Source organism: Populus nigra, chromosome 5 (genome assembly GCF_951802175.1).
Source record: "Populus nigra chromosome 5, ddPopNigr1.1, whole genome shotgun sequence".
NCBI lineage: Eukaryota > Viridiplantae > Streptophyta > Magnoliopsida > Malpighiales > Salicaceae > Populus > Populus nigra.
The window spans coordinates 22,746,619-22,756,644 of NC_084856.1; the positions used below are offsets into that span (position 1 = coordinate 22,746,619).

The 10,026-nt window shown below is 34.7% G+C and overlaps 2 protein-coding genes and 3 non-coding genes across 5 annotated transcripts; all 5 read right to left on the minus strand.

Annotated features, from left to right (window-relative positions):
- Positions 1-1,677: 1,677 nt before the first annotated feature.
- Positions 1,678-1,750, minus strand: TRNAA-AGC (transfer RNA alanine (anticodon AGC)). The gene has a single exon. It is a non-coding gene; the product is annotated as a tRNA-Ala (tRNA).
- Positions 1,751-4,455: 2,705 nt separating this feature from the next.
- Positions 4,456-6,937, minus strand: LOC133694695 (GTP-binding protein SAR1A-like). The gene is made up of 3 exons (XM_062116348.1): positions 6,688-6,937; positions 5,805-5,936; positions 4,456-5,013 (listed from the first exon to the last, which is right to left on the minus strand). The coding sequence occupies exons 1-3, from the start codon at positions 6,814-6,816 to the stop codon at positions 4,693-4,695; spliced, it is 582 nt and encodes a 193-aa protein (XP_061972332.1). The 5' UTR covers positions 6,817-6,937; the 3' UTR covers positions 4,456-4,692.
- Positions 5,387-5,510, minus strand: LOC133695508 (small nucleolar RNA snoR83). Its single transcript, XR_009842459.1, has one exon. It is a non-coding gene; the product is annotated as a small nucleolar RNA snoR83 (small nucleolar RNA).
- A 670-nt stretch (positions 6,938-7,607) lies between the features above and the next one.
- On the minus strand, positions 7,608-9,780 carry LOC133694696 (GTP-binding protein SAR1A-like). The gene is made up of 3 exons (XM_062116350.1): positions 9,595-9,780; positions 9,098-9,229; positions 7,608-8,254 (listed from the first exon to the last, which is right to left on the minus strand). Exons 1-3 carry the CDS (start codon positions 9,721-9,723, stop codon positions 7,937-7,939), a joined length of 579 nt encoding a protein of 192 aa, XP_061972334.1. The 5' UTR covers positions 9,724-9,780; the 3' UTR covers positions 7,608-7,936.
- LOC133695509 (small nucleolar RNA snoR83) lies at positions 8,597-8,719 on the minus strand. Its single transcript, XR_009842460.1, has one exon. It is a non-coding gene; the product is annotated as a small nucleolar RNA snoR83 (small nucleolar RNA).
- Positions 9,781-10,026: the final 246 nt, after the last annotated feature.

Below are 10,026 nucleotides of genomic sequence, written 5' to 3' on the forward strand. Positions count from 1 at the left end.
GCTAAAAACAATAATTTCCTCACTGTATCCAAATATATAGGTGATGTCTGGAGTTCAACCACTGAAAGAATATACTTCTGATCTGATGTTGCATAGGTGCGCGCGCTCGCGCTCGCTTAGCTCATTTTGATCTACTCCTTAACTTTGCTTTAATTATTGATTGATGAATCATCATCTTAATTGGATCAATTGCAGAAGAGGTAGAAAATAATAATCAGAAAAAAAAGAAGTGCAAAAAAGTTGGTCTATCTTTTGAACAAAATATCTTGACACCAAGTATATATTCTATAACAATTTAGAAAGTAAAATCAACTTCACAAAACATAGATTCCATAAATAACTGTAATCCCTTCATAAATTCTCTCATTTTAGAACTTGGATGGCATGTTTATTATAAGTCCTGTAGTATATTCTTGCAATTTGATGAGTTACATTACAAGAGCAATATCCACCACCCAATGAACAAAGCCAAGGCATAGAATCCAATCAAGTTGGGCAAGCTTGATGCACTACTTGTTTCACCATTGATGTACCTTGCCACATTGAAGTCACCTACAGTAAACAGGAACATATTATATTCTTGTGCCATTGTCAAACAGTGCATAAGTCCCCTCCTCAAGCGATCTTAAAGCCCCACCCCGCATATCGTCAATGAAATTCAGAAGAATAAAATATTCTCCTAGATGGTGTCCTAAGGATCGAACTCACAAGTTAAACGAGGGAAGGAACCTCTTCGACTATCCGACTCCTTGGGGTTAGTTAGTCCATAAGTACTGTGAAACAAAAAGAGAACAGCAGTGCTATTACCTCTTTGGCTAGTGGAGCTGCAACCAGCACTCAGCGCATAAGTTATGTCTCTTACAGTAGCCTTATTATAGAAAAGAAAATCTGATATCACATCATTAATGCAACTCAGCGCTAATCTTGTCTCAGCTAAGCAAGGTCCATTACAGAATAGGTCAGTTGCTTCAGGAGGTACATTAAGATTCCCACTCTGTGTTAATCTATATGCCTCGTCACATCCTGAATAAATCTGCATGCCATCTAGCCCAACTTGAAACAACAACAATTCAAAAAAAAAAAAAAACACAACCAGGGATGGAAATGAACTAGTTACTTACAATCTTGTTATTCAAACACAACAATGCTTTAGCAACCATCTGTCCGGGGACAACCTGAGCATATCCTGCTTAGTGTTGAATCCAAGAAAGCATAAAGAATGTCAAGATAAGGATCCCATGAGAATTGGGAGAGAGAAAAAATAAATGTTTAAGTGATGGTGATTGGTATAACCTGTGTAGCAGCACAATCTGGCCATGAAAATTAGAGTGAAGGCAATAAATTTTACTTTTGGCAAAGCTAAGATTGCCATTACAACTTGAGAAGATAAAAACAGCTCTCAAATTGGTAGAACAAATCTAATAGCTAGCTATAAAAAGTAGTACAAATTATTATTATTTTTTTGGAGGGTGTGTAATGGAATGGTAGTTGAACTTGGTAGCCTACTGTACTTTAAGCAAAATGGCGAGGAACAAATGGACTAAAAAGGAAGGTATGTAGGCGGGTAAGCCACCAAACTTGTGCTTGTTTTGGAAGCCTAGAAGTCAAAATTGAGAGATAAAGTTGACATCATCTAGGTTAGTTTTCTTCATGTTATCTTAAAAAAAAATAAAAGGATGGAGATGCGGGGTATCGATCCCCGTACCTCTCGCATGCTAAGCGAGCGCTCTACCATCTGAGCTACATCCCCATTCTGGAAAACTTCTAGTTATTTATATACTTGATGAATATTGTGTCTTTTTGTAGTTTCATAGATTTGTTATTTGAAGTTAAATAATCCCCTCAGAGATCTAAAGATTTAGATACGTGGTTTCACAAAGTGTTTTTTTTGTTTAGAATTATATTAAAATAATAATTTTTTATTTTTTTTATATTAATACATTAAAATTTTAAAATAATCTAAAAATATTAAAATTTTAATTTTAAATAAAAATAAATTTTAATCTTTAACAAATAATATTTTAACCGACATCAGACACACTATTAATTAACCTTTAAATAAATGGTTATGAAAAGTAAGAAAAGGCCCTCCTTTATAATTGTGTAAGCTATGCAGATAATAAGGTTCATTTTTTACTTTGATTTTTTTTTAAAAAAAAGAAACAGTTTGTTATGTGTAAAAAACTTACTGAAAAATATTTTTGTGATTTTTATGTATTTGTTTTATAGTCAATCATTAAACTTAATTTAATTTATTTATAAAAAATAATTTTACCTTATAAAATTCTAAAAATTATTTTAAATATATTAATTTTCTCACAATATCTTCCAATAATTTTAACCATTATTGTTATTCTGCTACCACAACCTTCATCACCACCACTTACATCTTTTATATAATTATTTCCTTTGGAAGCTTTTACACAAAGCATCATAATCATTATAATATTATTATATTTTTTATCTCATTATTTCCCTTGGAGAATTTTATTTATATAAAACAGAATGTTTAAATATTTTAAACCAAGCTGCAAACACCACAGTTTCTCATTCTCGAGAACAATTGACGTTTAGAATTCCTTTTAATTTAACATGAAGTTGTTACATTTTTGCTTGACATTATCAGAGCCCCTGAATTAATATTTCAGCAAAGTGATTGTACGTTCAGTTTTTTTTTTTTTTTTTTTTCTTAAACAGGGAAGGAACATACAGGTCACGATTCATTGCTCTTTGGTTTCGATGCCGATACTAGCTCAACCAACAATGAATCTCTCTAGCTCTGTTGACAATCAGAAGAGAAGATGGAGTGAAAATATGGAATTGCCATTATTTTATCCTTTCAGAAAAGAATTTAAAATAGCTTGAATGAACTTTCGGAATGACTTTTGATGCATATGATAGGGCAGATTGCCCATTGGAGATTTCGGACGTCTTTTGGTTCATGATTGCCTGGTTGAGTCGTCTGGACTCTGTGAAGGTATATTTTGTTTGTTTTTGGTAGTTCTGCTTTGTGGGGTTTTGTTGACACTTGAAAACATTGCTTGCGTGAGTTGACCAGGTACATCATTCTCCAGAGCTCAGCTGGACTCGGTAGCCAATGTTCAAGAGACCAAGTGAAATAACAGCTCATAAATTGAGAGTGAATCCATGTTTGTTCGTTGAGAGATTTTGAACTGCGGTTTTACAGAATTTCATTTTGGTCAACAAAGGCTTGAATCAATATCCCACCAGAGTCCTTTCATTTGCAAGGCCTGCAATGATGTGGAGATGGTGAGATTTTTATCAAAATACTTAGAAATTGAAGTCAAAGGCTACTACTATTAAGGAGGTACATGACGCTTTGATTCCTGATGTTTATAGTTGATGGAGACGGGTTTGAAGAAGATGATAGTTCTGTGGATCTTCCATAATTAGATCATGCATGTAATTTAACGGTCTCGTGTAGAACAAGTGGAACAGAGCTTGCTCAAGAAAAGATATGTCCCCGCCAAACGACCAGTCTAACAAAAAATGGAAGGCCATGATAGAGACCAAAATAGACTAGAAGGAGAAATGCTTGAGGTTTGATAACAGAGGAGAGTATATTGATGGAGGTTTTAAGAAGTGCTGCTAATGGTATTTGGATGGAGAAAAACCATTCCACCACGCCACAATAGAATAGAATAGTGTTGTTGGGCGCATGAACAAAAAAACCATTAATGAACAGGCCAAACATGAGGTTGCATTTTAGGCTGCTATTCACTCGATCAACCGTGGACCATCGGTTCCTTTGAAACACAGATCACCCAGATCACCCGAGAAAGTATGGATTGGAAAAGAAGTAAAACTTTCTCACAGGTTTTGGTTGTGTTTCCTTGTGTTCATACAAATTTTGGTATTCATACTATATTTAATGTCAAGTCTAAAACATGTTTCTTTATTAGTGGGTACGAGGATGAATCATTTGAATTCTAATTGTGAGATGATCAGAATAGGAAAAAATAAATTTTGTATTTTATTTATTTTTTTCTTCTGATTGCTAACTTAAAGCTTGTGTGTGTTTTAGATCGTTAACTAAAAGCGAAGATTCAGGCTACAAACAACAGACTGCTTTTTTTAGGTCAAAGGAAATGACCTCAAGATACTTGATCCGAGAAAGGAACCATTTTCAAGAACACCACCATCTTGTCGGTGGAGAATCATGTGTGTGCCCTACCATAGGATACTTTAAGGGCACCAGATTTACATTTCACTCACAAAAAACAAAAAAGTACAACCTTTGCCCACAGGTATCGAAAAGGTGTAACCTTCACCGGAAAAAGATCACATTCCCTCTAATGTGAAACAACAGAAGATACAAAATTGCAGTAAACAGCAAATTGAATACAAGATTCTTGTGGCATTGAATTCTTGGGAAACAATGGGCATGCCATTTGGTAACAAACTCAAGAGTCAAGGAAGAGATAAGGCAGCAGGGAATAAGAAGTATTGACAATTTTCATTGCTAATAACAGGCCACAAATCATCAATCGGTTCTGGGTTTTCTTTCAATTATGGACATGAGGTAGCATGTATGCCATTTTACTGGAAACAAAGGACCAAACAACGTGGAAATACCTTCAACCATGATTATACAAAGGCGATGTCTGACCAATACAGTATGCAACATCATTGAGCTTAAGAGCTAAACAGATCTTCATTTCCTATAGCTCACTACTTGATATACTGAGAAAGCCACCTAAAACCCTCTCCATAGCCCATTTTCCGGACAATGCTACACATGAATACCTCAAGGGGACGGACATTTGAGTCGACCAAGTTCACCTTGCCCTTGCCAGTGGTGAAGTTGGTGAGACCCAGGTTGTAACGCAACTCATCTTCCGAGGCAGCATATGGTATATCAATCTTGTTGCCCAAAACAAGAAAGGGGACATTGGCTAATGCTTCATCAGAGAGGAGTGCATCCAATTCTTTCTTGGCCTCCGCAAATCTCTCTTTGTCATAGGCATCTACCAGGTAAATAACAGCATCCACCTTCACATGCAAAGAACTCAACATCAAAACTCAGCAGGACAACACAGAAAGAACAAACCAATCTGACAAGAACATCTATTCATCATGTAACAAAAACTTGAAACAACTAAGAAATCATGTGAGAACAAGTGGGGCAAACAGGAATCCCTGGAGAACATAATAAAATTCACCCAGATGATTCTTAAATAAAGGTTGATAATATGCCATTTTATCAATGCGGTTATTCATACACTACCAATTACCAAAAGTGTAAAAAGTCAACAAATGAAAACCAGGGCATTCTATGTTTCAAAGTAGAAAATCAGAATGCAGCTCATCTCTCTTAGCAGCCAACAAGAGTCTGCAAAAATTATCCTGAAAGGAAAAAGAAAGCAAATGTATGGTGAGGTACTAGTGAAACACATTGCAAAGACCAAAAGTGCTATCAGCGAACTCCCATTTCATTATTAGCCTCCCATGAATCAGATAATCACAAAATCCAAAATATTATCTGGGATTATGGAGGCAGGGTATCTCCCACATGAATATTATTAACACTTGGGACGTTAACATATCCAAACTAATCACACAGTAACTTACACTTCCTTGACCTTTTTATGCAGCTTCACCAGATTTCTGAACTATTTCACCAAAATTCCAGACCTTAACATCACCAGAAGTGAGAAAACAACACAAACTAGCAAATATCAATCACAAGTATTGAAATTACGTTTGCAATCACAATGAACTACCAATCCCCACATTGAAACCAAAAACCTATATACAATTTTGTGAGAGAGTAAATAAACAACCTTGGCATAGTAATCTTTCCAAACTCGACGAGCAATCTGATGTCCACCCAAATCAAAAGCCTTAAACTTGATTTTGCCAATGCTCAATTCCTCAGATGTTGGATACTGCGTTGGCTGATGTTGCACCAATCTCTGCTCACACACAAATTCAATAACGAAAACCATTTAAAAAGTAAATTCATTTCTTCAAACTTCCAATTATAGAATCAAGATTTTACACTCCGAACAAAACCCATTTCATTTTTCATTTTCGTGACCTGGAAATTAAATATAACAAATAAAGAAATTGAACATCAGTTGTTATTTTTTCTTTCAAGTTGAAGAACTTTAAATAAACAATGAGAGCCAAAGTTTTCACATAAAGGCAGTGATTTATTAAAAAATCAAACTTTCTTTATATTTTTTATTTCAACTATAGAGACAAAATCAATCAAAAACCCAATTAGCCAAAAAACTTTAGTAACAACCAAAGTTCCATCTTTTCCCATCTTGAAAAAAAAAATTAACAAAAAAATACAGTTTATATTGTCTTCTTAGCATAAAAACAACTTAAAAAACAATTAAAGTTCCAGCCTTTATTCAATGTTCCTGCAATTTCTCAGCAACCAAACAAAACACAGATTGAAAAAAAATCATAAACATAATAAAAAAACCAATAATTCAATGAAAATGAAATAAATAAATAAAATACCTCATTTTATTCAATCTCAACAAAATTTAACAAAAACCCAGTTCGTATTTTAATCCAAAGTAGCCATAAATTTACTAAAAACAATTAAAGCTTCAATCTTTAAGCCTAAAAATTCAATATGCAAGCAATTTATCAGCAAACTAACAGGACCCAGAAAGTAAAATATACCAAAAATTAAATGAAAAAAAGTACCTCATCCTTTAACATGTGAAGCAAAGTGGTTTTGCCAGCATTATCAAGACCTAAAAACAGGATCTTGGCTTCTTTTTGCCATAAACCAAGTGATGCTAGCACCCCATAAAACCAATCAACCAAAAACATTTGTCTTATATAAAATTTCTAGCTTGAATTAATCAATTTTTGTTGATTAAAAAAAACGGGGGGGAGAGAGAGAGAGAGAGAGAGTGGACAGAGATTGCTGGAAGTTTTTGAGAGTTAGAGAATAAAGAGAGAGAGATTTCAATTTATTGGATGTGATATGAGGTGGCATCTTTTTATTGGTTGATGTAGCTTTTGGTGGGTTGGGTCACCAGGTTGGACTGTCTGGGCCAATGAAAAGCGAGAATTATGGTTGTTGGCATCAATGGGTGAATCCTGACTGTTGATGAAAAGTATGGACGGTCTGGATTGATTTGATTTCTCTTTCGGGATGGGCTAGTTTGGTCTTTGGTGGGAGACGGCAATTATTAGGCAAAAACGGTGGTATGTGTAGCTTTGGATTGTGACATGTGGATCAAGAAATTTGGGTCCAGCCTGACCCGATTAGTATAAGATTCGGATATAGTTTTAAAATCAGATTAAAATAAATCGGTCTATATCATCTTTTACTTGGAATTTCTTTAGAAATGATGATAATTTAAAGTATTTTTTTGTTTAAAAATATATTAAAAAAATAAAATTATTTTTTATATTAATATATCAAAATTATCTAACAAAACATAAAAAAACAATTTTAAACAAAATAAATTTTAAACTTCAAAAAAACAAAACACTATTTTAACCGTGTTCATAACACACCCTCAGCAGCTACTGAATACCAGCCTGATTATAAGTTCATTTCAAGTAATTTTTAGAATGCATTCCAATATCTATTTCATGCATTTAAAAAAATCTAAAAAAATTCTTCAACACTGTATACAAAGGAGATTATCTACAACGTGGCTGTACATCCCATTCCATGGAACAATTACACTACTCCCACAAAATGGGTTTACAAAAAGAAAAAAGGTATTCCTAGTCAACATGATGCAGGAGCAGAACGAAGGTCGTGTTGCTCCTTTTCATTGCTAACAGACCACAAATCATCAATCTCTTTTAGGTTTCATCGTGGACATTAGAGAGCTTGTATTTCATTTCACCATTGAGAGAGACAATATCCAACCCCACACCTTATAGGACATAGCACTTGATAACTATACAGATCTTGGTTTTCTATAGCTCGCTAGATGTACTGAGAAAGCCACCTGAAACCCTCTCCATAACCCATTTTCCGGACAATGCTACACATGAAGACCTCGAGCGGACGGACATTTGAGTCTTCCAAGTTCACCTTACCCTTGCCAGTGGTGAAGTTGGCAAGGCCAAGGTAGTATCGCAACTCTTCTTCTGAAGCAGCATATGGAATATCGATCTTGTTGCCTAAAACAAGGAAAGGGACGTTGGCTAATGCTTCGTCGGCGAGGAGAGCATCTAGTTCCTGTTTTGACTCCGCAAATCTCTCTTTGTCATAGGCATCTACCAAGTAAACAACTGCGTCCACCTTGACATGAAAAGGATTTTGATGTCAAAACTCGGCAGTACAAAATTGTTCAGGAAAAAAAGCCAACAAGAACACAGTAAAAAACAGTTACACTAAATGTCACAACATCAAAAATTAAAAAAATGAGAAATCATGTGAAAAACAGGGAGAGAAAGACAACGAGTACTCAGGAGAACATATAAAGCATACATAGATATTATTCTTAAGAAAAGGTGGCTAATGTCGAATTTTCCATTATTCAGAGGCTAGCACAAAAGGAGAAATCAGATTGCATTTCATCTCTACTTGCAAGGAAGATAAAGCCTACATAAAAGTAGCCAAAAAAATTGAAGAGGTGAGGAAACATGTACGGTGAGGTACTAGCTAGTAAAACACTAACAAAGACCAAAAGTGTTATCAGCGAACTCCCATTAGGTATTTGCCTCCCATGAATCAGATAATCACAAAGGCAACATTATCTGGGATTATGAAAGCAATCCAATCAAACATTGTTAACACTTGCTCAGTTAACATATCCAAGTTCAAAGAAGTCCTAACAACCAAGCAAGGAAGGAACAAAAACTTCGTATTGCAATCCAAGCTAAGTTCTACAAATCCAAAACTACTACACCACAACATCAGACACTAACAGCAAAAAAAGTGGAAACCACTTTCAACTTCCTGAATCTGCATGTATTTGTCTAAAAGGTAAACCTAGATGACAAGTATCCAAATATGATTGCAACTTGCAAGCACAACGAAAGTAACTTCAATCCACACATTACAAACAACTAACATGCTAAACTTCATTGCACGCAAACCTCATATATACAAAAACATTATGCGAGAGAATAAATAAACAACCTTGGCATAGTAATCTTTCCAAACTCGACGTGCAATCTGATGGCCCCCCAAATCAAAAGCCTTAAACTTGATGTTCCCTATACTCAACTCCTCTGACGTTGGATACTGTGTTGGCTGATGTTGCACCAATCTCTGCCACACACAAAAAGAAAATCCATAACAAAAGTTTATTGATTTCTTCAATTTCCCTTCAGAGAATCAAAAGTCAACAAAAACCCAGTTCATTCTTCGTTTCTCAGTAGCCAAATACTTAACATAATCAATCAAAGTTCAATCTTTAAGCCTTACGTTTCCATATTTTCTCCTATTTCACTTATAAACACAAATTTAGAACTTCTAACAAAAACCCAATTTATTTTTCCCTTCCAAGTCACCAAAAATACTTGACAAGATAAAAAATCAAAGAACCTAAAGTTTCAATTTCTCAGTAACCAAACAAAAACCACAAGCAACAATCATAAGTTAAACAAAAAAAAAAAAGATTAGCCCAAAAGTACCTCATCTTTTAACATGAAAAGCAAGGTGGTTTTGCCAGAATTATCAAGGCCCAAGAACAAGATCTTGGCTTCCTTCTGCCATAAGCCAAGTGATGTTAGCACCCCATAAAACCAATCAAACAAAAACATTGTCTTTCGAACTCTTTGAAAGAGACCAGGGAGAGAGGGTATGTTGAAACCCGAAGACAGTGTGGATTTATATAGAGACAAGTTGTGAATTGTGTGTAATAAATAACTGTGCAAACTACGATTAGTCCTATAAGTCTTACAAATTTTCCACTTTGAAGCCTATTGTTTAACTGCTTTCAGTTTTAGCTCTATAGTGTTTATTATTTCAATTTAACTACTAATTGTTTGATACTCCTTTAATTCAAATGTTGGAGCTGGCGCTCTCCAGAATTTTTATGGTACTAAGAGGTTAATTATTGATAT